The sequence below is a fragment of the Sorex fumeus genome, unplaced genomic scaffold (assembly GCF_029834395.1).
Source record: "Sorex fumeus unplaced genomic scaffold, SorFum_2.1 ptg000309l, whole genome shotgun sequence".
Taxonomy (NCBI): domain Eukaryota; kingdom Metazoa; phylum Chordata; class Mammalia; order Eulipotyphla; family Soricidae; genus Sorex; species Sorex fumeus.
The window spans coordinates 35,140-62,523 of record NW_026606366.1 but is presented as its reverse complement, the minus strand read 5'-3'; the positions used below and the strand labels follow the sequence as shown (position 1 = coordinate 62,523).

At 47.3% G+C, this 27,384-nt stretch overlaps 1 protein-coding gene across 1 annotated transcript in view; it reads left to right on the top strand.

Annotated features, from left to right (window-relative positions):
- The first annotated feature begins 588 nt into the window (after window positions 1-588).
- The window catches only part of ADGRE1 (adhesion G protein-coupled receptor E1), a 31,877-nt gene continuing 5,081 nt past the window's right edge, over window positions 589-27,384 (top strand). Inside the window, exons 1-17 of the mRNA XM_056109540.1 lie at window positions 589-685; window positions 3,475-3,528; window positions 7,470-7,616; window positions 8,630-8,785; window positions 9,086-9,205; window positions 12,462-12,608; window positions 13,817-13,966; window positions 14,510-14,650; window positions 14,733-14,879; window positions 16,243-16,331; window positions 17,975-18,058; window positions 20,051-20,228; window positions 20,838-20,957; window positions 22,622-22,806; window positions 24,085-24,255; window positions 24,893-25,087; window positions 26,666-26,901. Of these exons, the coding sequence (XP_055965515.1) occupies window positions 652-685; window positions 3,475-3,528; window positions 7,470-7,616; window positions 8,630-8,785; window positions 9,086-9,205; window positions 12,462-12,608; window positions 13,817-13,966; window positions 14,510-14,650; window positions 14,733-14,879; window positions 16,243-16,331; window positions 17,975-18,058; window positions 20,051-20,228; window positions 20,838-20,957; window positions 22,622-22,806; window positions 24,085-24,255; window positions 24,893-25,087; window positions 26,666-26,901 (2,354 nt within the window). The 5' untranslated portion in view covers window positions 589-651. The remainder of the gene's footprint in view (window positions 686-3,474; window positions 3,529-7,469; window positions 7,617-8,629; window positions 8,786-9,085; window positions 9,206-12,461; window positions 12,609-13,816; window positions 13,967-14,509; window positions 14,651-14,732; window positions 14,880-16,242; window positions 16,332-17,974; window positions 18,059-20,050; window positions 20,229-20,837; window positions 20,958-22,621; window positions 22,807-24,084; window positions 24,256-24,892; window positions 25,088-26,665; window positions 26,902-27,384) is intronic.

Genomic DNA, 27,384 nt, shown 5'->3' with positions numbered 1-27,384 from the left:
ACACCTTTCTATAACTCATACAACCGCTCACACATCCATTCATACAATCATTTACCTATCCATCCATCCATCCATCCATCTATTCATGCATCCATCCATGCACCCATACACACTTCCACAAATCCATCTATCCATCCATCCATCCATCCACGCATCCATGCACCTACCATTCTTCCACTCATCCATCCATCCATCCATCCATTATCTACCTATCCATCTATCTATGTATAAAATACCTAGCTATTCTGTGTATGAGTGGAAGAATGAAATGTATTGATTAAGACAATGTATATATGCATTTCTACTTTTACAGAGAATAGGTCCGCTCGAGCAAAGCGATGAACAACGGGAGGACAGTGACAGAGAATGGGAGAGGAGAGCACAGGGTGGGGGGAGGAAGGGAGAGCACGCTCAAACACATTAACCAGTCCAACTTCTCTTTGGCATGGAGAAAAGGAGAAAATTAGGGGTCTTCCACTGCCCACTTGCAGTGCCACTCAGCAAAAAAAAAAAAAAAGAGAGAGAGAGATCATGACGTCAACATTGCACAACTCTGACCCTTCCCCTTCAGCCTGTTACTCAGGACTCTTTGTCATTCGGGACAGGAGGAAGGGAGAAAAGTTTCCCCTCTTTGTAGGACGAAGCCACAGCATGATGTGGTACTTCTGTTTGTTCCTTTTCTGCGGTGAGTATGAGACTGAATGAGGGAATCTGGGGGATGCTGGAGACCAGGGCTGGAAGTACCTAGGGTGCCAGACCGTGGGCTGGCTGGCAAAGGGATCATAGTTCTAAGTTGGAAACTGCAAATATTTTTATTGGGGGAGCCCCAAATCAAACAGTGTAAGGGGATTCTCTCTGCCATGGTAGACTTTCTTCTCTATGGTCATTCCATTTGATCAACCAAACTTCCTTCCTTCCTTCCTTCCTTCCTTCCTTCCTTCCTTCCTTCCTTCCTTCTGCTGCCTTCCCTTCCCTTCCCTTCCCTTCCCTTCCCTTCCCTTCCCTTCCCTTCCCTTCCCTTCCCTTCCCTTCCCTTCCCTTCCTTTCCTTCTTTCTGTCACCCCTGGAGATGCTCAGGGCTTACTCCTGGCTCTGTACTGAAGAATTACTCCTGGTGGGCCTCAGGGGAAGCAGCGTGAGACCACCGAACGCAGGCGGTGGGCCTCAGGGGACCACATGGGATGCTGGGGATGGAACCCAGGTTGACTGTGTTTCATGCAAGTGCCCTCCCTGCTGTCCTATTTCTGCAGCCCACAATTTGTCATGAATTTCCTGAACACTTCTCTATGCCAGGCACTGTTCTAGTTGTATCTGAACACAATGCAGGGAATGAAACTTGGGGGTCTCGCCCAAATTAGGTGTATGCATGCACCATCCCTTAATCTATTTTGCCGGGTTCCCTTCATGTGTGTTTTGAACATCTCCAGAATTTCTTTTGCAATTGCAAGGGGAAGTGATAATCATCCAAGCAATAGAACCCATGCAAAATTAAGTATTGAAAAGTAGGACCAGTTGCTGTAAAGATGCGGTTATTGGGAGCAGGAGTGATAGAACAGATACACATGCCTTGCATGTGGCTGACCTGGGTTCGATCACCGGCATCATCTCATAGGGTCTCCCGAGTGTGTATGCAAAAAAGAAATTATGAAAGACCGCAGCAGCTCTCTCTCACGCCGTCTGCGTTCGGTGGTCTGATGCTGCTTCCCCCACCCTGGGGAGGCCCGTAGCGATGGGTGGATGAAGGAGAAAACGAGGACCAGGCTGGTTGGTGTCAGTTGCAGTTTATTCCGTTTCCATCTTCCTTCTCCTCTGATTCTTCTCCGGCTCTTCCCTCTCCCCAATTCCCCTCATTCTTCTTCTGGGTCCTGCTCCTTCATACTTCTCCTTCCAGCTTCTGCCGCCTGCTTCTGCCTCCCCCTTTTCCAATCTCACAGTCTTAGTTGAATCCCAAATCATGAGGAGTTGGGGTAATAATTACACACAGGTCATACAAACAACAGAGGTAAAGTCCTTCCCTCAGGGGAAGCTTCTTCTAGGACAGATTCTCATTCAGCAGGATGACTGGCCCAAGAGCGGAATCCCATGGGTGTGTTTCTCCTCTCCTTGTCCAACAAACATATAAACATTCATAATATTAATCATTTTGTATGGACACAGTAAGAGATACATTAAGCTTATAGAATCGCTCTCCTGGGCTATCTCGTTACAGATCTCAGACTACAGTATTCAGGCCACATTAGTTTTCTCTTTTTTCCTTTTCTTTTTGGGTCACACCCGGCGATGCACAGGGGTTACTTCTAGCTCTGCACTCAGAAATTAGCCCTGGCGGTGCTCAGGGGACCATATGGGATGCTGGGAATCGAACCCGGGTTGGCCGTGTGCAAGGCAAACGCCCTCCCTGCTGTGCTATCGCTCAAGACCCCACATTAGTCTTTCCTAAACCTAGCAGTGTCCTAATCTCGTCGTTGCTTTTTGGATCATGACAGAATTTGTTTCATGACCGTGCTCTCAACTTCTAGTTAAATATTGTGGCGCTTTGGCCTGGCCCACTTTGATGCCAAGGGAACTCACAGCTTGCCCTGGGTCCATTCAGTCCCTTGTTGGGACCCTTCTTTTGGGGTTTTAGGAAATAAGGGCAACTGAGGCTTAAGTTGAGAAAGCAGAAGTCCAGGAGTGAATATTTTTAGGAGTCAATTAACTCCCAAGTTACAAAAGCATAGCATTAACCCTCTTCCTGTGTCTATACAAAAAGGACGTTGCTTTAACGTAAACTATTCAAAAGACATAAGGAGAGGAGAAAGGCAATATTTAACTTGCAATATAAGTTCAGTGTCCTTAGAAGGATCTGACCTTACAAGTCTGATTAGCGGTAAAAGATGATATACTACTTGGGCAAGAGAGCACAGAGAAGTTACAGATAAGCACAGAGGAATGGAAATGACTCAGGAGCACTGTGATGGGTGTAACCCGATAAACCTAAGCTCCCTGTGGCAAGGGACGAAGGACAAACCAATGTTATCCTACACCCGAGCACTGCCAGGAGTAATTCTGGAGTGGAGAGCCAGGAGTAAGCCCTGAGCATCACCGGGTGTGACCCCCCTTCCAAAAAAAAAAGTTGATAAAAAAGATGCGGTGAATGAAGTCATATTCATCGTTAATAGAATGTATCACTGAGGCTTGTCAAGTATATTTCTTTTAGGTCAGGAAAATAATATTTTTGTCTATTTTGGGGCCACACCCAGAAATGCTCAGGGCTGAGTCCTGGGTCTACACTCAGGGATCAGTCCTGGCAGGCTCACAAAACCCTGTGGAAGGGATGTCGGGGATTGAACCCGGGTCGGCTGTGTGTGAGAAAAGTGCCCTCCCTACTCTACTACACTTTGGTTGCAGGAAAAAAGACATTATTTTGCAGGGTGAGTGATCCCTAAAGAACATCTTGGAAGTCGCAGTTATTTTTCTCTTATTTCTTCTCAGGGTGTTATGATCTGTGTGGAGTGTTGGCAGGACCCAGCCTGGAGTCAGTGTTAGGTAAGTTGGAAGGGAAGGAAGATAAGTTGTCCCAATGTGATGGGAGTCTTTTTTCTGGGAGGAATTTTTTTTCTATCCCAGAAAATTTCATATCAATTGAATTCTTTCTGGAAGCTCATTAGTAGCAGAGGAAGGGATAACATCCAGTTTGGGGGGAGGGGTCACCAGTTTGGCTCTTTCCTTTGTGCGTTGCTGTCATGCCACTGTGTATCTCCAGGCAGGTGCCCTAACCTCTCTGATTTTCAGTTTCTGGTGAAATCACACATCGCCAGAGTTCTTATTTCACAGAGGTAGAAAATTTGGATAAAAAAGAGGCAACCTCATCAGGCCCCTGGTGTGTATGGTGAAAGCTTTGTCAATGCGTGTGTGTTTGCAAGAGGGACGGGTTTAGTTTCTTTAAGTATTCTTCCTTTTATTTTATTTTAATTTTGGGGTCACACCTAGCGATGCTTAGGGATTACTCCTGGCTTTTCACTCAGGAATTGCTCCTGGTGGTACTGGAGCCCTGTGAGATGCCAGAGATCAAAGACAGGTCAGTTGTGTGCCAGGCAAGCGCCCTCCCTGCTGTACTGTCTCTCTAATTTTTGTTTTTGCTTTTTGGGTCACACCCGGAGATGATCAGGGGTTATTCCTGGCTCTACACTCAGTAATCACTACTGGTGGTGCTTGGGGGACCCTATGGGATGCCGGTAATCAAACCCGGGTCATCCGCGTGCAAAACAAACGCACTACCCACTGTACTATCGCTCCAGTCCCCTGCAATATGTCCCAGGTCCCACAAATATACACTTAAATTTTTTTGAGGGGGCCACCCACACATGGCAGTGCTCAGGACTTGTTTCTGGCTCTATGCTGAGAGATCAATCCTGGTGGGCTCAGGGGACCATATTCCATGCCGGGGATCAAACCAGGATCAGCTGCATGCAAGGCAAGTGCCCTCTACGCTGTAGTATCGCTCCAACCCCCTCTATTTCCTTCTTTCCCTCTCCTCCTTCCTACACTCCAGGCTCAAGAGTGATTTGGGTATGTTCTCTTGCAATCCACATAGCAGAGATCAGTGAGATCATACCTTGTTTGTCCTTCTTCTTCTGACTTATGTGATATTCTTTCGTTCCCTCCAAGTTGCAGTGAATCAATTGATTCCATCCTTCTTCACAGCTGCATAGTATTCCATGGCATCTTCCGGGTGCACCTTTATTATCCACACACCTGTTGTTGTTGGACTTCTGGGATTCCACTGCGCGCCTTTGAGTGACAGAGTCTGCCCATGGCTGTCTGTGCGCTGAGTCCTCATGCTCTCTTGCAGGACCAGGGTTCCCAGATGGCAGAACAACTGTCATCATACTTGGTGCATGTGGGCAGCACCGGGGATCGAACTCGAGAACTCATGCTCGAAAAGCAGGAGCTTCGGCTGCTGAGTCCTTCCTGGTCCCTGGCTCGCCCCTGCGTCCTGAGCCCAGTGGCATCCTAGTGCTTACCCTGAAGGATGGTGACCTCCAGTTCTGGCTTCCCCACATGGTGGGCTGTGCATGCTCTTCTGGGGAACCCAGACGACTCACTCCCTTGTCCCAGGGAAGCGTTACCGCGGGAAATGCAGAAACGGCGTGGAAGGAACCAGCGAGTGGGGCGCTCTGGTTGTAGTTTACAAAGACGGGTCAATAAGTGACCACCGCTAATCAGCGACCAGTTCGATGGACAGTCCCAGCTGTCTTTGGGCTTATTATCCTTCCCGCTGCGGCCAGCAGAGGGCGCGCGCGAGCCCGAGTCAGGCCCCGACCCCCCTCTGCAGACTTCTCTGCAGGACGCCCCCAATTCCTGCTTGTGGACACACCCCCATCTTTCCTTCACCATAGGACCACCTGCCCCGCCCCGTCCCCTCTTTCCCTCTCCTCTTGTTAACCTCCTCCCAGTTCCTCCCTCTACTTCATCAGCTCAGGGGCATTGGCACATGCCATGTCTGCTGGAACTCTCTTGCCTTGTATATACTCAAAGTCTCTTTCCCTCCCTTTCTTTATAGGGTTCATTGATCATCTCACTGACACCCCTATTTATTTATTTATTTGTCTTTGGGCCACGTCCAAAGCAGCTCAGGGCTCAACTCCTGGCTCTGTGCTCAAGGATCACTCCTGGTGGGATGGGGAGACTTTGGGATACCAGGGATTGAACCCGGGTCAGCTGTTTGCAGGGCAGAAGCCCTCCCTGCTGTGCTATCGTTCCGGTCCTGACTTCCCTCTTTCCGACAAGGCATCTCAGCGCCCTTCTCTCCAGTTGATCAATTCTGTGGAGGTGCAGAATTTTGTTTGTCTTGCTCCCTGCAGAATCCCATAGTGCATAGAATAGTCTTCCCGTAGGATTGGTGTTTGTATTTGTTGGGGTTCTTCATAGAAAAGTCAGTAGGATGGATAGTTCTGTATCTTTATTATATGCCCACCCACCTTTCTATCCTTCCATCCATCCATCTATCCATCTAGTCCTTCAATCGTTGACCCATCCACCCATCTGTCCAAACATACTAACATTCATCTATTGACCCAACAACACATCCATCTCCCCACCACCCCATCCATCCATCCTTATCCCAGCCCCGTACATGCATACATCAATCTTTCCGTGCTCCTACCCACCCATTCATCCATTCACCCATCCTCTGATCTATCCATCTATCCATCCATCCAACTATTCATTCACTCATCCACACATACATCTAATTATCCCCATCTATCTATTCATCCATTAATCTGTCCACCCATCCTCCCATCCTCCCACTCATATCCACGTACTCATCCACACATCCATTCTCCCATCCGTCCATCCATCCATCCATCCATCCATCCATCCATCCATCCATCCATCCATCCATGTATCCATCCACCCATGCATGCATGCATCCATCCATCCTTCCATCCATGCAAACATTGGGTGAACAGAACTGGCCCATACAATGAGGAGACTGACACATCCAGGACCCACGGGGATGGACAACCAAGGCTCTTAGGCTGGAGACAGTGTGAGCCCATGCGAGGAGACAAACCTGGCAGGGGAGATGTGAGGATGAGATGGGCTGGTGCCTCGCTGCCCGGGACTGGGCAACTCTGAGGGCTCGGGGAGTGCGGGCACTTCTGAGTGAGAGTAAGAGCAAAATGGGGAATTCCTAGAATCTAGGGACCACAAGGGGCCCGAGGCCGGAAGTCTGCAGTGAACAGCGTTGCTGCTGGTGACAAAAGGGGAAGCTAGAAGTGAGAAGAGAGATGGAATCAGGGGCACTGTACAGGGCAGGGAAGTAAACAAGTTCCACAGGCATTGTGGGTGTTTGTGGGTCTACAGATCCCATCAATATGAGCCCGTCTCTTACACATTTTAGGACCTTTATTTAGTTAGTTTCTAAGTCACACCCTTTGGTGCTCATGGGTAGTTCTTGGCTCTGCTCTCAGGAATTACTCCTGGTGCGGCTCAGAGGACCTTATGGGATTGAACCTGGGTTGGCCACATGCAAAGCAAGCATCCCATATTCTGTACTATCTTTCCAGCACCAAATGTTCTAGGGTGTTTAATGAAGAGATTTCCAGATTCTCCAAAGACATTTGGAACAATAATAGACCTCTCTGTCTCTGTCTCTCTGTTTTTGTTTCTTGTGCCACATCTGGCAGTACTCAGGAGCTCAGGGGGACCCTACGGGGTGGCTCGGATCAAACCTGGATCAGCAATGTGCAAGGCAAATGCCCTCCCTGCTGTACTATCCTTCTGGTCTCCCTTCCTCCAGTGTAAACCCAGCTCCCATCTTAGTTATGGATGCAGACTGTTTTCCCAGAAGACCACGTGACCTGAATTTAGGGTTTCGACCTACGTTTGGGGGGAGGGAATGGGGTGGGCACAATTCAACCCTGGGAAGAGTCGCCTTCATCACCTCCTGCGGTGCTCAGAGTCTGCTCTGCCCCGCCCAGGTCCGAACAGGTGTGTGGACACCACCATGTGTCCCGCCTTTGCCGTCTGCAGGAACACCACCGACACCTACCACTGCACGTGTAAACAAGGCTTCCTGTCCAGCAACGGGGCCACCCATTTCCGGGACCCACAAGTGGAATGCAGAGGTGTGAATTCTGCTCCCCTCTAAACGCTCTGGTGCTGGTGGGAAAATAAGGTTCTAAGGTGGTTGAGTAGGGATGTAGTTGATGTTTCTTTTCTCAAATCTTATTTCCTTTGCCCGTTCTCTCCTCCCTCCCCTCTCTTCTCCTCTCCTCCCCTACCATCCCCTTCTTTCTCCTCCCCTCTCCTCTCCTCCCCCTCTCCCCTCCCTTCTCCTTCCCTCTCCTCTCCTCCCCTCCCTTTCCCTCCTCTTTCTTCTCCTCCCCTCCCTTTCCCTTTCCTCTCTTCCTCTTCCCTCTCCTCCCCTCCCCTTCCTCCTCCTCACCCGCCCCTCCTTTCTCCTCCCCTCTCTCCCCTCCCTTCTCCTTCCCTTGCCTCCCCTCCTCTCCCTTTCTCTCCTCTTCTCCTCCCCTCCCTTTCCCTTTCCTCTCTTCCTCTTCCCTCTCCTCCCCTCCTCTCCCTTCTCCTCACCTCTCCCCTTCTTGCTCCTCACTCCTCCGCTCCCTTCGCTTCTCCCCTTCCCTCCTCTCCTCTCCTCTCCTCTCTTTTCTTTATTATTTTTGGGGACCACACCCAGCGATGCTCAGGGTTCTGGTTCTGCACTCAGAAATCACTCCTGGCAGAACTTGGGGGAACCCTGTGGGGTGCCAGGGCTTGAAACTGGTTGGTTGCATGCAAGGCAAGCCCCCTCCCCACTGTCCTATCTCTCTGGCCCTTGTTTCTTCTTTCTCATGGGTGGTTGGGTTTCCTTCCAACATGGAGGCTCCACTTCGAGAACGAGCCTCTTGAGAGAACAGTAAAATTGCACGGTATCTTTATGGTCCAGCATCACTGTTACCTCATCACATGTCTGCTCAGATACAGGGGAGGACGACTAGGGGTTTGATGGAAGGGGTCCTCACATCCCACTGCATCCAGAGATTATAGGATGAACTCTGCGGGTTTAAGTCATCTTTGGAAACTGTGCTGTACCATGAAAAATGAGGCAATCTGCATCCCTGATTCTTTCTCTGCCCAGATATCGATGAGTGTTCTCAAGATCCCCTACTCTGCGGTCCTCATGCTATTTGCAAAAACCAACTTGGTAGATACAAGTGCAGCTGCTCCTCTGGTTTCTCTTCTCCCACTGGAGATTCCTGGGGTCTGGAAAAGTCAAATCGCATTAGCTGTGCAGGTAATGATCCTAGATTCTCAGGTATGTGTATTTTTTTGGGGGGGGGGGCGCACCTGGCGATGCTCAAGGATGACTCCTGGCTCAGGAATCACTCCTGGTGGAGCTTGAGGACTCTATGGGGGATGCTGAGGATCAAACTTGGGTTGGCTGTGTGCAAGGCAAATGCTCTCCCCACTGTACTATCATTCCAGCTTGTGTTTTGGTTAATGGTGGACAACTACCGTTAACTTGAAGATGCATGTTTCTAAATTTAGACACCCAATCTTTTGCATTTTTCCCTCTTCGTATTTGTCCTGGTAGACATTAATGAATGCCTCCAGAGTGGAATCTGCCCAGAACATTCTGAGTGTGTCAACTCCATAGGAAGTTACCAGTGCAAATGCCAACCTGGATTCACCTTGAACAGCTCCATTTGTGAAGGTATAGAGGATCAATTCCTCCTTTTCTATCTACTTACTGAATCAAAAGTCATTTCTTCTGGGGGGCCTGAGAGATAGGACAGGAAGTAAAGGCTTGACTTGTATACAAATGACCCTGGTTAGAATCTCTGGTATCCCATAAAATCCCCTGAGTACCAGTGGGAATGATCCGTAAGCACAGAGCCAGGAATGAACCATGAGCACTGCTGGGTGTGACCGCAAAACAAAACAACAGAAGAATCATTTTATTGATGAGGCTAAGAAGTAGAAACCACGTTCCGCCTTTGAAGGTCGTGAAAATCAAGACTCACAGACTGGCCCACATCCAAAAGACCAAAAGCAACCGGTGTTGGCGAGGATGTGGCTAGAAAGGGACCCTCCCTCACTGCTGGTGGGAATGCCAACTAGTTCAGCCCTTTTGGAAAACAGTATGGACGATCCTCCAAAAATTAGAAATTGAGCTCCCATTTGACCCAGCAATACCACTCCTGGGAATATATCCCAGAGAGGCAAAAAAGTATAGTCGAAGTGACATCTGCACTTGTTTGTTCATTGCAGCACTCTTTACAATAGCTAGAATCTGGAAAAAACCTGAGTGCCCAAGAACAGATGACTGGTTAAAGAAACTTTGGTACATCTACACAACGGAGTACTATGCAGCTGTTAGAAAAGATGAAGTCATGAAAGTTACATACAAGTGGTACTACATGGAAAGTATCATGCTAAGCGAAATGAGTCAGAAAGAGAGGGACAGACATAGAAAGATTGCATTCATCTGGGGAACATAAAGTAACAAAAAAGGAGACTAATGCCCAAGAATAGCCAAGATAAGTACCAGGAGGATTACTCCATGGCTTTGAGGACAGCCGCACATGCTAGGGGAAAAGGCAGCTCAGATAGAGAAGGAAGCACCAAATAAAGGGTGTTGGGAAGTTCCTCTCAGGATGGGAAATGCGTGATGAAAGTAGACTATAGACCGAACAAGATTGCCACTCAATGTCTCTTTTGAAAACCACAGCACTCAAAATGAGAAAGATAGCAAAAGTCAATGCCCTGCCACAGAGGTAGGGTGGGATGGGGGAATGGGGGTGGGTGGGAGGGCTACTGGGACTCGTGGTGGTGGGAAATGGGCACTGGTGGAGGGATGGGTACTCGATCATTGTATAACTGAAACCCAAGCACAAAAATTTGTAAGTCTACAACTGTACCTCATGGTATTTCACTAATAAAAATTTAAGAAGGAAAAAAAATAAAATAAAAAAAGAAAGAAAATTGAGACTCACAGAGGCAGTCACTGCCTAGTTATTTATAGTTCTATTTCGCTTGTTTTGGTGACACACCTAATGGTGTTCAGAGGTTACTCTTCACTCAGGAATCGCCCCTGGAAGTACGTAGGCAACCATATGCGATGCCAGGAATTGAAACTGGGTCGGCCACATGCAAGGCACTCTGACCTATTTATAGCTCCTTTTTCTTTTTTTTTGGGGGGGGGTCACACCTGGCGATTCTCAGGGGTTACTCCTGGATCTTCATTCAGGAATTACTCCAGGGGGTGCTCAGGGGACCATATGGGATGCTGGGAATCAAAGCCGGGTCGACCACGTGCAAGGAAAACGCCCTACCCACTGTGCTATCACTCCGGCCCCCTATTTATAGCTCTTACTTAAATAGAACAAGTGGGATTTGAAGGCCTGTAGAGACCCTTCAGGGTATTCTATAGAAAGAGGCATCTCTGTACTTTGAGTGATGTTCTCCCATCCAGGTGATACCAACGGTGTCTGGAGACATTTTGGTATTGTCCCAGATGGTGGGGGTGAGAGATAGTACTGAGGTTAAGGCACTTGCTTGGATCCTCCAGACCCTGGTTCGAATCCCCGGCACTACGGATGGTCTTTCAGGTGCCGCCAGGGGTCACGCCTGAGCACTGCAGAGTGTGGCCCCTCATGGGAATCCATACCCCCAAATTGAGAAAATTTCCCTAAAATATATTTGAATTGAGACCCAAGAGAATCGGAAGGGTTTTTTTTGACTTTTGAACCACACCATCCTACCCCCACTGTACTATCTCTACAGCCCCTGTTTTTTTTTTTTTTAATTTTCTTTTTAAAAATTTTTAAGGGGCTGGAGCAATAGCACAGCGGGTAGGGCGTTTGCCTTGTACACTGCCGATCCAGGTTCGATTCCCAGCATCCCAGATGGTCCCCTGAGCACTGCCAGGGCTGATTCCTGAGTGCATGAGCCAGGAGTAACTCCTGTGCATCGCCGGGTGTGACCCCCCCAAAAATTTTTTTAGAAAATATTTTTTATTGAATCACTGTGAGATAGACCCTTACAAAGCTGTTCATGTTTGGAGTTCAGTCATACAGTCTTCCAACACCCTCCTCCAGGGTACATTTTCCAGCACCAGGGTCCCTAGGTTCCTTCCCATCACCCTCCCAAATCCCTCTGCCTGCCTTGATAGGTGCTTTTCTACTTCTTTCTTCTTCTTCTTCTTCTTCTTCTTCTTCTTCTTCTTCTTCTTCTTCTTCTTCTTCTTCTTCTTCTTCTTCTTCTTCTCCTTCTCCTTCTCCTTCTCCTTCTCCTTCTCCTTCTCCTTCTCCTTCTCCTTCTCCTTCTCCTTCTCCTTCTCCTTCTCCTTCTCCTTCTTCTTCTTCTTCTTCTTCTTCTTCTTCTTCTTCTTCTTCTTCTTCTTCTTCTTCTTCTTCGTCTCTCTCTCTCTCTCTGTGTCTCTGTCTCCTTTTGGTCTGGGCCCTGTTTTTGATTCTTTATTAGGCCAGTCTAGGCTTGTTCACAGGGCAGAGATCAGGAGACCCAAGGATGAGAAGAAACAAAGAGCCTTCTAGAAGGTCTAAGTTAAGCATCGATTCACTTCTGATGAATTGGCCAACGCAAATCATAGGGTCAGACAGATTCAAGGAGTGGGGAAAATACTCCACACCTCAAAGAGAGGAAGGGCAAGGTCACATGATACCATACAACGAACCTTTCAACAAACACAGACCCCCGTGTTCCAGCAATCTCTATTCTGTGATTTACGCTTATTGTAATGCTCTTTCTCACCCACTGACTTACACTCCATTGTCCAAAATTTATTCTCCTGGCCCTGCCTCCCTGCAAGAGAGCTTAGGAAGAAGAAGGAAGCAAGTGTGCATGGTAACACCACAAGATAAGCACACGGAGAGGGAGTGTCTTCTTTCTGGTCTCCTCTCCTCTTGTCTCCATCTGCTTTAACCCTGACTTTCTTTTCCATTCCCCAGATATAGATGAATGTGCCCATTTCAATCCTTGCCCGGACAATGCATATTGTCACAACAGTTTTGGAAGCTACTCTTGTGTCTGCAGCACTGGATTTGAGTTGGGGAGTGAAAACATGAATTTTCAGGGTTCAGGAGAGATGTGTGAAGGTAAAGAAAAGGGTCTGCTGGGAAATCGGGTCTAAGTTTGGTGGTGGTGGTAGTGAGACCTTGGGTGGATCCCAACTCATGTAAGACCTACGTTTGTAACACTGAAGGCAATCATCATTATTCCCGGTGAAAACGCCCTTCCTGGCTTCCAGATTGTGACTCTCTTGCTAGGTTTTAACACGGAAGAGAGAGAGAAAACTTTGACGCCGCTTTCCTTTCGTGTAAGGACATTAATACCATCCCAAGAAGCCCACCTTCATGATCTCCTTGGAATCAAATTATCTTCCAAAGGCCCCGTGTCTAAAAATATTATCCTGGAGGGGCAGAGGGATAGTACAGTGGGTAGGGCGCTTGTTTTTGCATGCGGTCAACTTGGGTTCAATCCCTGGCATCCCACAGGGTCCCTTGAACCCATCAGGAGTGGTCCTTGAATGCAGAGCCAGGAGTAAGCCCTGAAAACTGATGGATGTGACCCAAACACAAAACAAAAAATTATCTCAGGGATTGGAGTGATAGGACAGCGGGCCAGGCATTGGCCTGGCATGCAGCTGACCTGGCTTTGATCTCCAACATCTCATATGGTCGCCTGAGCCCACCATCAGGAGTTATCCATGAACACAGAGCCATGAGTCAGCCTTGAGCACAGCTGAGTGTGGCCTCCAAACCCCCGAAATGATCTAATTGGATCTGGGGGCTTCAACATATGAATTTGGGGAAGGATATTATTTAATATGTTGTATCTATGGGGATGCAGAATTAGGCAATGAATTCAGGATGTCCATGCTCTCCACCCCTCCACTTCGATGCCTCTGGGCTATGTCTATTAATAATACAGTGGTTCACTGGAGAGGAATGGAGAACCCTCAGGGAAAGATGACAACTGGGGAATTGGAAAACAAGTGAGCACAGACGAGACAGGACCTGCTGGAACTGTACAAATCTGAATCATGTGTTATGAGGTGGTTAGACACCCAAAATTTGGTCGGTGAACTTAGCTCGGAGCAAACTGAATCTCATGGGCTCTCATGGGCATTATCCTAAGCTATGGAAAGTCTCCTTGGAAAATTGACCTGAGTGATAGATATACCTCTAAATGCTTCCTTTCTTGAATGGTGGAAATGTGTTTAGGGCATTAGAATAGGAACCAGGGAATCTTACTGACTTCCCCACAGGTCATCCTTTTGACTAAGATCAATTTTCTTGGTTAGATATAGATGAATGTTTCAGAAACTCAACTCTCTGTGGTCCAAATTCAATCTGTACCAACACCCCAGGACAATACAATTGTTCCTGTCTGTCTGGATTCTTTTCCTCAACTCTTTGGACCTCCGAGGAACCAGAGACTTTTAACTGTACAGGTAATTCCTCCCAGTTGAGAACTTTCTCAAGAGATAACCAACTATTCTTGTTTGAGATCCTTCTTTCCTTCCTTCCTTCCTTCCTTCCTTCCTTCCTTCCTTCCTTCCTTCCTTCCTTCCTTCCTTCCCTCCCCCCTTCCCCTTAATTTTCCCCCTTCTTTATTCCTTCCTCTCTCTTCTTTATTTCTTCCTTCCTTTCCCCTTTACTCTTTCATGCCTTCCTCTTTCTTTATTCCTTCCTCTTTCTCCTTCTCTATTACTTCCTTTCTTTCTCTTCTTTTCTCTCTTCCTCTCCCTTCCTTCCTTCCTTCCTTCCTTCCTTCCTTCCTTCCTCCCTTCCTCCCTCCCTCCCTTCCTTATTCCCTCCATCCCTCCCTCCCTCTCTTTCTCTCTTTTCCCTTCCTTCCTTCCTTCCTTCCTTCCTTCCTTCCTTCCTTCCTTCTTTCTTTCTTTCTTTCTTCCTTCCTTCCTCCCTGTGACAACATAACATGCCTTGCTGGCTCGTTGCTCAATTCTGCCTCATGTCTTCTCTTTCCCCTACAGATATAGATGAGTGTTTTTATATGTGCCCTTTCAATGCCAGTTGTACCAACACTCCTGGAAGCTACTTTTGTACCTGCCACCCGGGCTTTGCATCAAGCAACGGGCAGTTGAACTTCAGAGGCCAAGAAGTGGAATGTCGAGGTGAAGAGAGCATTTGTTGGACACCCTCTAGAGAGAAGGATTTTTTCTTCTGGGTTTCTTGATATCCTTACATTCTTTGCAGATATTGATGAGTGCTCCCAAGATCCTTCTCCATGTGGTCCCAACTCTGTCTGCACCAATTCTGAAGCTTCCTACACTTGTAGCTGCAGTCCAGGATTTCAACCCAAACCAGAAGGCTCCTGGGAATATGGCAACTTCAGCTGCAAAAGTAATGCTTTTTTGTGTGGCTTGGTGAGAGATTTTGTCTTGCTTTGGTCTTAAAATCCTCCTTTTTGTCAACCAACCGCTGTACCTTCCTCAAATGTTTGCCTCATTCCCAGTTTCTATTTTTTGGATTTTGTTTGTACTTATTTATGAACTGACTCATGGTGTGCTATTTTGGAACATTGCTGAGTTACAATTACTCAATTAACATGAAGTTGAGCAATAGATAAAATTTAATGCAATTAAGAAGCAATGATTAAGCAGTTTCCTACATACTAGGTACTGTGGATGCAGTCTTGGATATTTGCCCTAATAGAGCTGATAGTCTAGGAAAAGATGCAGAGAACACGCATGTAAACTAATTAATATATTACCACAATGAGTGTGGAAGTTTAAAAACCATCATAGTGGCTGGACTGATAGTACAGCAGGGAGAGCATTTACCTTGCATGCAGCTGACCTGATTTCAATCCTTGGCATCCCGTAGGGTCTTCCAAGCCCTACAAGGAGTGATTCCTGATCACAGAGTCAGACTAAGCCTTAGAAACCACCAAGCATGACCCCCAAACCAAACCACCATAACAAAATACAAACAAACAGGGAAAAAACACATGAGTGACCAAAAAAAAAAAACACTTTGGAGTGACTAAGGTGATTTTTTAAAATGTTCAATTAAGTGAAATTCCAAGCTCATGTTTGAAGGATAATTAGGAATTACCCTTTGAAGAGTATAGATCACAATGATCGGCATATTCAAAGGCCCTGGGGCTAACAAAGAATGAGAACATGGACAAATGGCTTTGGATGTCTCTGAGGAGGAGGGTAGATGTCAGGACCTTGTTTGTGTATCATGTGAAGGATTTGGGAGTCATTTTTGGTTGAGAATAAAAGGGAACCAAACATTGTTCAAGTCGTGGATTTCTTGGCATGATAAAAATATAAGTAACTTTTAGGAAGGCAATGAAGTACAATAATAGTAAATGGATTTTTATGAAGTCCTTGCCAATAAAAAGCATGGACTATCATCAATGTCTTTCCTGCTGTATCTCCTTGTCTCCTTCCTAAGGGACCCATTTGGAATTTTATGTTTACTCGTATCTTGTGGTGGTTGAGGTTTGAATTGGTTGCTTCTCTCTCTCTCTCTCTGTGTGTGTGTCTTTCTCTCTCTCTCTCTTTTTTTTTTTGCTTTTTGGGTCACACCCGGCGATGCACAGGGGTTCCTCCTGGCTCTGCACTCAGGATTTACTCCTGGCGGTGCTCAGGGGACCATATGGGATGCTGGGAATCGAACCTGGGTCGGCCGTGTGCAAGGCAAACGCCCTACCCTCTGTGCTATCTCTCCAGCCCCTCTTTATCTCTCTCTCTAGGGGTTCCTTTCAAGTGTAGAGAAGATGTGACACCCGAAAATGAGTGGGTGAAATTATGCCAAATGGGAGTCGCAGTGGAATCCAAATACGTAAGAATATGTGTGTGTGTGTGTGTGTGTGTGTGTGTGTGTGTGTGTGTGTGTGTGTTTTTGGGGTTAAAATCCGGTGATGCTAAGGGTTACTCCTGGCTCTGCACTCAGGAATTACTCCTGAAAGTGCCCAGGGAACCCTATGAAATTCTGAGGATTGAACCCAGGTCTGCAGCATGCAAGGCAAACACCCTCCCCACTGTACTATGGCTCTGGCCGCCACATAAGAATATATTTGAAGGGTTCCAGCTCTTGATATTTTTTCCCTAAAGCTGTTTAGGTGTCTGGTGCTGTTTTGTGGCTTTACCCAAAGCCAACATGACAATGGACTGGAGCTTCTCTCCTTGTAACAGTCCGAACGTGTGTTGTGGCAAGCTGATATCAGGAATACATCTGCTCTGCCCTCATCAGGCCAAGACCCCACATGGTGTTCTGATGGCTGCTGCAGCCCCTACGGCCACATCTGCATTCCAGCTTGTGGTCAGGAGAGAAAGGAAACTAAAATAGCACTTTTCTTGTTGAAAGTGAAAGAAGCACCAGCAGTTCTCATGGCTTACTCTTGGCTTTGTGCTCAAGGATCACTCCTGGTGGTGCTCAGGGGACCATATATGTGGTGCCAGGGATTCAGACTAGGTTTGGCCTCATGTAAGGCAAACACCTCAAGCCGTACATGATCTCTCTAGCTCACAATTTCCATTTAAGAGCGTGAGATGGGGCTTGGGGAGATAGCCCAGCAGACTGATCACACGCTTTGCATACGGGAAGTTTGAGTTTGAACCCTGGCACCGTCTGGTCCCCTGAGCACTGTCACTACTGATTACTGATCAGTGACTAGTCCTTGAGCACCGCTGAGTGTCGCTTAAGTCACCCCCCCCCACCAGAGAGTTTGATCTAAGATCAGTCTGTTCTCGCCTCACAGAAATTAGTCATAGGCATCACACGAGGCTGCAAAAAGACTTACCTAAAATGTGGGGATCACGTTTTAAAATATTTTTTTGGTTTGGGGGCCACACCTGGCGATGCTCAAGGTTCACTCTTGGTTCTGCATCATGAATTACTCCTGGAAGTGCTTGGGGGACCCTATGGGATGCTGGTTGGTTGCATTCGAGGTAGTGCCCTCCCCACTGTGCTATTTCTCTGGTCCCAATACACTGTCTTTTTGGGCTTGGAGTGATAGCACAGTAGATAGGGTGTTTGCCTTGCGTGTGGCCAACCGGGTTCGATTCCCAGCATCCCATATGGTCACCTGAGCACCGCCAGGAGTAATTCCTGAATGCAGAGCCAAGGAGTAATCCCTGTGCATTGCCGGGTGTGGACCCCAAACCAAAAAATATTTTAATACGTGATCCCTAAATTTTAGATAAGTCTTTCTGCAGCCTGGTGTGATGCAAAAAAACAAAAAAAAAAGAAGAAAAAAATCAATACATTGTCTTTGTAAAGCAAAACTATTAGAACTTTATTACAAGTGAAGGTGCTTGTTCTGTGTCTGTGTCTCTGAGACACAGATGCTTCAAAGAGAACGCAATGCTTTAAGGCCAGGTGTGGAGGCAGTTGGATGGTCCAGTTTGTCCATTCTATTCTGGGCAGGTGGGACTCATTTATGCTCATGAGTATTTTTTTTTGTCCTCTGCTGGGGAATTCAGGTTTCCTTGTGTGAACAGATGAATATGACCTTTGGCGTTCTGGACAAAGTCTGTGACAAAAACACCTCCACCATGTCCCTGAAGGTAACGAGGATGTCGACCTCATGTCTCTGCTCTCTAAGCTCTACTAATCTATAGACAGCCCCTAAAGACTTTGTAATGAGCGACTTTCATGCTCAGTGGATTACAGTTATAAGTGAAGGAAGTATTCTTTCAAAAAAATAATAAATGGGTTATGTGCCAACGTTTTATGTTTTACCGCCTTAAGGCAGTACATTAGAGGGCATTCAGAATGAACACAGTAAAATCACATCACCCTTTTCTGCCTAGTTCTATGTGGTCTTTTATTGTTGTAGTCTTTTTTTCCTTTTTTATTTGTTTGTGGGACACATCTGGTGATGATAAGGGCGTACTCCTGGTTCTGTGCTCAGGGATCACTCCTGGTGGGCTCAGGGGACCATAAGAGGAGCCAAGGATAGGAACTGATTCGGTCGCTTGCAAGGCCAGCACTTTATTCACGGTACTATTCCTCCTGGATATAGCCCTCCTGGGCTGGAGCGATAGCACAGAGATAGGGCATTTGCCTTGCATGCAGCCAGCCCGGCCGAGCCAGGTTCGATTCCTCCACCCCTCTCAGAGAGCCCGGCAAGCTACCGAGAGTATTCAATATGCCAAACACAGTAACAAGTCTCAAAATGGAGACGTTACTGGGCCCGCTCGAGTAAATCGATGAACAACGGGAGGACAGTGACAGTGACAGTGACTATTCCTCCAACCCCATTTTTTTGGCCACACCTGGTGGTGCTCAGTTATTTCTCCTGGCTCTGTGCTCAAGGATCATTCCTGGCTGGGCTCAGGAGACCATATCATGTGGTACCAGTGATTGAATCTGGATTAGCCACGTGCAAGGCAAGTGCCTTACCTATTCCTACTATGCCACTCCTCCAATCCCCTGTGCATTTTATAGTTTAAACTAAAAGTTCCTGTTCCCCTTTAGATCGTTCTTTGTCTTTCTTTCTCTGCATGTCACGTATGAGTGAATTAATACGGTGCTTGTCTTCCTCTCTCTGACATGCTTCACTAAGTATGCTACCATCTGGCTCTGTGAGCCCATTCATATTGTTGCCAATAGCAGAATTTTATCATTTTAACAGCTTGTTAGAATTCCATCCTGTGTGTATGCACGCGTGTGCGTGCATGTGTGTACACACACACGCACACACCACCACCACCATCAACAACAACAACACAACCACTACGACCACATCCTCTGTTTTATTTTTTGGTTTGTTTTTGGAGTACACCTGGAAGTGCTCAGGGCTTACTCTTGGTTCTGCACTAAGGAATTACTCCTGGTAGTACTTGGGGGCCCTATGGGGGTGCCAGGGACCCAACTCAGTTCAGCCGTGTGCAAGGCAAGCACCCTACCTGCTGTACTCTTGCTCTGGGTCCCACATCTTTTTATTCATTCATCTTTACTTTTTTTTTTTGCTTTTTTAAACTACACCCAGCTGTGCTCAGGGCTTACTCCTGGCTCTGTACTCAGGGATCACTCCTGGTAGGGATCATGAGACCATATGGGGTGCCGGGGATCGAACTTGGGTCAGTCATGTGCACGGCAAATTCCCTACCTGCTGTAGTATGACTCCAGCTTCCACATCCTCTTTACTGATCTTTCAATGAGAACTTCAGGTTGTTGTTTGTGGCAAATAATGCTGCCCCAAAAGAGGTGCACATCTATTAGTTAACCTACTGTATGAGAGAAGAAGAAGGAGGAGGAGGAAGAGGAGGAGGAGGAGGAAGAGAAAAGGAGGAGGAGGAGGAGAAGAGGAGGAGGAGGAGGAAGAAGAAAAAGAAGAGGAGGAAGAGGAGGAGGAGGAAGAAGAAGAAGAGGAAGAAGAGGAATAAGAATTGTGTAGGCAATAGAGGCAGGCTGTGGAGGTGGGGGGGGAGAGGTAGGTGAGAGGGACAGACAGACAGACAGACAGATAGATAGTGACAGAGACTAGACAGAGAGAAGACAGACAGACATACACACAGAAACAGAGAATGCCACAAACACATCATTGCTTGCAGGAAATAACTGAGAACTTTGCTTCTGTGCTTGAACAAACATCCACCTGGTCCAACTTCACCAAAGAAGAGACATCCTCCCTGGCCACGGTCTTACTGGAGAGTGTCGAAAGCATCACGTTGGCATCTCTCCTGAAACCCGCAGTGAATGCCAGCCGGACCATTCAGACAGAACACTTAGGTAGGCCATAACCTTCCTGGCAAGGGTCCCCTGGGATTCGATTAAGTGTGGACTCTGGCACTGTGACTCCCTAGGACTTCCCCACCCCCCCATTTCTCCAGGTGTTTCAACCCTCTCAACTCACAGCAAAGCACGTCTACTATCATTCTTTTATTTCTTTATTTAGTTTTGGGCTTGGGGCCACACCCAGAGATGCTCAAAAGTTACTCCTGACTGTGTGCTCAGAGATCACTCCTGGCAGGGTTCAGGGGACTCTATGGGGTGCTGGGGCTCGAACCTAGGTTGGCTGCGTGCAAGACAAGCACTTCCCTGCTGTGCGACTGCTCTCACCCAGTGATCACCATTCCGTTGACTTTTATCTTCTCTTTCCCTAGTTCCTCCTTCAATACACCAGAGATCACTTGTAAAGCTCCAATTGGGTTTCTCCTATATTTGGTGATGCTACCCCCTACCTCCATCAAGGGGCTCAAACTCTTCTCCGTGATGAATCGCTTTCCCTTTCCTTCCTCTGCTTGTGATCTGAGATCAACATAGATTTCTTGGACGGGAACCAAATTCAGGACTTTCTCTCTGAGTGACCCCAAGGAAGCTCTTCTTGTTGTCTTTTAGATATTGAGAGCAAAGTTATCAATGAAGAATGCTTGGAAAGTGGTGGAGAATTTAACTTGAAAGCCAAAGGGGACAAGATTAATATTGGGTGTTCCACAATCGAAGAGTCTGAATCCACAGGTAGAAATGTCTCTCCCAGCTTCTGAAGGCTGAGTATTGACCAATCTCTATTTTGAGTGAGGGGTGTTGGTGGCACACCTGGCGATGCTCAGGGGTTACTCCTGACCATGCACTTAGAAATTATTCCTGGCAGTGCTTGGAGGACACTATGGGATGCTGAGGATTGAACCTGGGTCGGCCACGTGCAAGGCAAACACCCTACTCGCTGTACTATGGCTCTGGTCCCAAGATCCCCTTTTAAGAAACGGAAAGAGCAGTTATGATTCAATCAGAAAATACTTATTTGTTATCTCCTACATGCTAAAACCTCTCCTAGATGGTATCAATGATGCTAAAAATGAAAATGGTCCGTGGTATCAAGGAATTTTCTGTTAGAGTGGTTTGACGTTAATAAATGACTAGGGTATTGAGACATTCATGACCCAATATAATCACATATATCCAGGGAAGACTGGGTGTGGTGAGGCTGGAAATGTGAAATATGTACCAGAGATCAAAACTTGGTGCAAAAAAGAAAAAGAAGGCTGTATAATATTCCACAAGTTATTCCTTATTTTCATTAGATTTTGAGATGATGATAATTTGCACTTATTGAGCTATCATTTGATTGAATTTTGCCTGATTTGCACTTTTCTAAAATGGGCTGATGGAGGGCTGGAAAGATAGTACAGTGAATAGGGTGATTGACTTCACACAGCTTACCCAGGTTCGATCCCTGGCATCCCGTAGGATTTTCTGAGGATGGCTAGGAGTGATTCCTAAGAACAGATCCGGGAATAACCCCTGAGCATGTTAGGTGCAGCTCCAAAACAAAACAAAAATAAAATGTGACTCCTGAAACACTTCAAAATTATGAATGTGTTGGGGCCAGAGAGATAATATAGTAGGTAAGGTGTTGGCCTTTCACCAGGAAAGCTGGGTTTGATCCTGAAACTGCACACACCTTTCCCCAGCCCTGAGCCCCACCAGGGGTAATGCCTGAGCACAGATCTATAAGTACTGAGCAGAGTCAAATGGAAGTCAACTTCCTCCCTCCCTACCCCCGCCCCGAAACAAAAACACAATGTGATGCTTACTTCCCCAGAGGAAGGCGGTAATCTTTAGAAAGAATTGGCATATTTTTCTGTGGAGGCCCGGGTGATGAGGGAAATAGAATTTCTGTTGCTACCATCCAAATATATATCACGACACCAGAGTGTTCATTAATGAGACAGAACACATGTGAGTGATAATATTTCTTTACAATAGTTTGGTTTGTTTTGGGGGCCACACTCCGATGCTCAGGGCTTATTTCTGACTCTGCACTCAGGGATCACTCTTGGCAGAGCTCATGTGACCCTATGGGGTGCCAGGGCTTGAATCCGGGTCAGCCACATGCAAGGCAAACACCCTCTGCACTGAACTACTGCTCCAACCTCTGTATGCGTGATTTATTTATTTATATATTTATCTTTTTGGGTCACACCCAGCAATGCTCAGGGGTTACTCCTGGTTCTGCACTCAGGAATTACTCCTGGCGGTGCTGGGGGACCATATGGGATGCTGGGAATAGAACCCAGGTTGGCCTCGTGCAAGGCAAGCGCCCTACCCGCTGTGCTATCACTCCAGCCCTTGTATGCGTGATTTATAACAAGTTAATTAATCCCTTGCTTTGAAATTTGCAGGGACCATGGGGATAGCTTTCGTCTCCTTTAAAGGTATGGAATCTGTTTTAAATGAGAGCTTCTTTCAAGACTCTAAGTCCAAGAGGAAGTTGAAGATAAATTCTCATATTGTTGGGGGCATCATGACTGGGGAGAGGAAAGAAGGCTTTTCTCGTCCGATCATCTACACTCTGGAGAACATAGAGGTTTGTGATGATGTCACCTCTACCACCCCTCCCCCCACAAACCATTGATAATTCCCCAGTGGACAAAACTGATCTCTCCTGGGGACACAAAGAGGCAGCAAGCTTCTAGGGTATCTAGAACTCTGGTCCACTTTCTGTATCCAATTCTAGAAGAATAAACTCTCCGACTTTTGTGTGGAGTTCCATTCCTCAACAGGTTAGCAGGTTTTAGGATGAGTAAATGATGTTTAGGTTGGTGAATGTTTATGATGAGGGGTCAGAGAGCATGGGAGAGCATTTGCCTTGTAATCAGTCATCCTGGGTTCCTCTAGGGTTCCCCCAAACCCCATCTGGAGTGATCCCTGAGCACAGAGCCAGGAATCGGGCCTGAGCCCCACCAGGTGTGGCCTCCAAACAAACCAAAATATATACCAAATGCAGGATCACTGTAGCATTGTCGCACTGTCATCCCGTTGTTCATCGATTTGCTAAAGTTGGCACCAATAACGTCTCCATTGTGAGACTTGTTGTTACAATTTTTGGCATATCGAATATGCCATGGGGAGCTTGCCAGACTCTGCCATGCGGGTGGAATACTCTCGGCAGCTTGCAGGGCTCCCTGAGAGGGATGGAAGAATCAAACCCAGGTTGGCCATGTGCAAGACCCTCCCTGCTGTGCTATCGCTCCTGCCCCGAATGCAGAAATGAAGAAATAAAGGGTCCTATCATGGCTTTTACAAAAGGAATGTTCTTCTAGTTCTAGAATATTCTTCTAGTTCTTCAGATGGTGAGTCGCCTTCAAAGACCATCCCTGCATAATGAAATACAAGCATTTTTCATCAGTGTCCAAAAACATACTTTGTATCTTTTTGCCCCAAATGACTCTTGAGGTTGGTTTCCACTGGAACCAGTGTGAGGAATTCTTGAGTAACCAGGATCTTTATTTTTTTCTGTGGGGGGGAGGGTCACACTAACGATGCTCAAGGTTCCTCCTGGCTCTGCACTTAGGAATTACTCCTGGCTGTGCTCGGGGGACCATGTGAGTTGCTGGGGATCGAACACGGGTAGGCGACATGCAAGGCAAATGCCCTATCTACTGTACTATCACTCTGGCCCGTGACCTGGGTCTTTGATGATTGTCCTTTTAAACCACACCAGATAATACTCAGGGTTTACTCTGGCGGTGTTCAGGGGACCCTATGAGGTGCCGGGGATCAAACCTGGTTTGGTCGTGTGCAAGGCAAGCACCCTCCCCACTATCCTACTGCTCCAGCCCCTTGTTTGTTTGTTTTGTTCTAGCCAAAGCGGAAGTTTGAGAGACCCATCTGTGTTACCTGGAGCACAGACAAGGAAGGTGGAAGGTGGAAGTCCTCTGGCTGTGCAGTGCTCGAAGCGACCGAGAACCACACTGTCTGCAGCTGCTATCAACTGGCAAACTTAGCCATCATCATGGCATCCGAGGAGCTCACGGTCAGCACCGAGCCTCTGGCTCCCCATATCCAATGGGTAATCAGGCTCAAGAATCCATTATGTGTCTGCCAGGGTTCTTGGCATTAAGGGGGCTGCTACTCTTGGCGATTTCCTGGCCTTCCTCCAAAGCCATGACACTGACCGGGAAAATGAGAAATGAGAAATGAGGAGGGCACTTGCCTTGCAAGCAGCCAACCAGGGTTCGATCCCCAGCACCCCACAGATTGCCCTGTGTGCCGCCAGAATTCATACCTGAGTCCAGAGCCCAGAATAACTCTTGATAATAATTTATGGAGGTGAATGATAATGCATGGGGGTAGATGATAATAAAAGGGGTGGATAATAATGCATGGGGGTGGATGAATGCATGGGGAGTGGATAATAATTTGTGGGAGTGGATAATAAAACATAGAGGTGGATGATAAGGGTACTATCAAAGGCCAAGATGCCAGAGGACGCTATGGACTTTGTTCTGAGTGAGTGCCAAAGACGGAAAACGCTCTCCCCGCCCTCCCAGTCCTTCCCATTTAAATGAAGACTCTGGAGACCTCGTTTTCTTGCATGGCAGGTGGGAATGTTGGCTCTCAGTGCTAATGTTGGCTCTCAGTGCTGGCTCTCTCTCTCTCTCTCCTGGCAGATGGACTTCTCCTTGTACGTCATTAGCCAGCTGGGCATGACCATCTCCCTGCTGTGTCTCGCCCTGGCCATAGCCACCTTCCTGCTATGCCGCAGCATTCGCAGTCAGAACACCTTCCTCCACCTGCACCTCTGCGTGTGTCTCTTCTTGGCCAAACTCCTGTTCCTCACCGCTGTAGACAAGACTGACCATCAGGTCTTGCACACCCCAACCTGTGCACCCCTCACCACCCTTAATTTCCACCCCTCATCCTTCTTCATTCTTTTTTTTTTTTTTAAATTTTTATTGGTGGTGGCTGGCCACCAGCCACCACCATGCTGAGACCACTCTCCGCACACATGAAGGTACCGGCAGAGGAACAAAGGCACGTGGGTCCCGGGGCTGAGATCTCCAAGCCTACTCGGATTGGAGTCAAGCATCCTCCACCCACACCCTCCAAATTCCAGTATGCGGGGTCACACCCACCAACTGGCCCCCTGGCACCGTGTAATCCCATCAACGGCCAAGATCCAGAGACTATAAAACCCAGCTCCTGGGAGCATGCGACTGCATTCGCGGCGGCGCGACATCTTATTATCTTATTCCTACTTTGGACAAACTGGCAGGCTACCGAATGTAACCTGCCCACACGGCAGAGTCTGGCAAACTCCCCGTGGCGTACTCAATATGCCAAATACCAGTAACAATGAAGGGTCTCATTCTCCTAACTCTGAAAGAGCCTTAAATATGGCACTTTAAAAAAGATCTTAGGGCTAGGATGAAGGAGACGTTACTGGGGCCTGCTCGAGGCAATCGACGAATGACAAGATGGTTGTGATTGATTGTGATTAATTTTTATTAGTGAGACACCATGAGGTACAGTTGTACAAAATAGGAGACTAACACCCAAGAATGGCCGAGATTAGTACCAGGAATTTTGCTCCTTGTTCATTCTTACCCAAGTCCCTCTGGGTCTGGCCTCTGGAGCAGATTCTGCTCCCTCCCTAGTGGACACTTGGCTAATAAGTAGAGATCGATAGTATTGGCTGCCATCCTCGCCCCAAAGATAGTGGTGCTGTCACCTAGTGGTCGGAGGCCAAAGAGGCTGTTAAATATTCCGGGATCACACCACCTTTGCGTTTCTTTCCCATCATTGATTGAGGACCTTTATTGGTTTATTCTTTGTTTTGCTTCCCTATCCCAGCGAGCTCTAGAACAGGAATAAGTTTGACTCGAAGTTACGCCCTAGAAGCATCTCAGAAATAGAACAGGTTCTGGGTGAAATGCTCATTCTTTTCAAGGAGAGATACTTCAGCTCCTCACCTCCTGAAGAACGAGGAAAAGCGAGGAATTGGTCTCACTAGCCTCATCTCACCTGGGTGGACAAAACTCTCTTCTGTAAAGAGCCGATTTTGGGGGCTGGAGAGATAGTACAGCGGGTAGGGTTAGTTAAGTTTGCACATGGCTAACTCGGGTTCAATCCCTGGAACCCACATACAGTCCCCCCCGACCACCACCAGGAGTAATTCCTGAGTACAGTAACCCATAAGCATCTCCCCCTTCAACAACGCAAACAAACAAAAACAACATAAAGTGGCAGATTTATACTCTTATATAAAATTCACCTGACTCATTGCACATAACGTACAACCCAATCAGTCATCTTGAAAACTCCCATTTACACAAAGCTTCTTCATTCCAGTCAAAGTGTCCCCTCCCCATCCCCCTTCTCCTCCCCCTGCTCCTCTGGGGTGGAGGGGAGTGATCCTGAGTGCATGTACTTCTGCTCTGCAGACAGGCTGTGCCATCATCGCGGGCTTTCTGCATTATTTTTTCCTCGCTTGCTTCTTCTGGATGTTGGTGGAGTCCGTGATGCTCTTCCTTATGGTCAAGAACCTGAAGATAGTCAACTACTTCAACTCTCGCAACATCAAGATGCGGCACCTCTGTGCCTTTGGCTATGGGCTCCCGGGGTTGGTGGTGGTGATCTCGGCCAGTGTCTATCCACAGGGATACGGGATGCATAATCAGTAAGTGACACCCTTCTCCCTTCCCGGAGACGCCCTTCTGGCTGCGTTCACGCCCATCATTACAGGAACACTGAGAGGCACGATCAGGGTCACAACGGTTCTGGCTACTCTTACTGAACTCATCCTTTAGATGTGGCTCTCTGCATTGCCATTTGCGCATTGCACAAACTGAGCAGACTTTTCTTTCCTAGTAAACCAATGCTTTCACTATGCAAGAGAAAACAGGAGATGTATGGTTACTCAATGGTAAAGTGCATGCCTTGTGCGCTTGAAATCTGAGTTCGATCTCTGGCTCCCCTGGGGAAAAGAGAAGAATATTTAGCTGAATGCAGATCAACCACAAGCTCATTGATTGTGCAAATTCTGCCAGAAAACCAACATCAAGAGAAGTCAGGAGGAGTCAGAGAAGGTGGCTTTTGAACTGAGTTGAGAAGGTCAAGGTGTAGCCACTGAGAAAGAAGAAAAAGGGATGGTTAAGGTTAT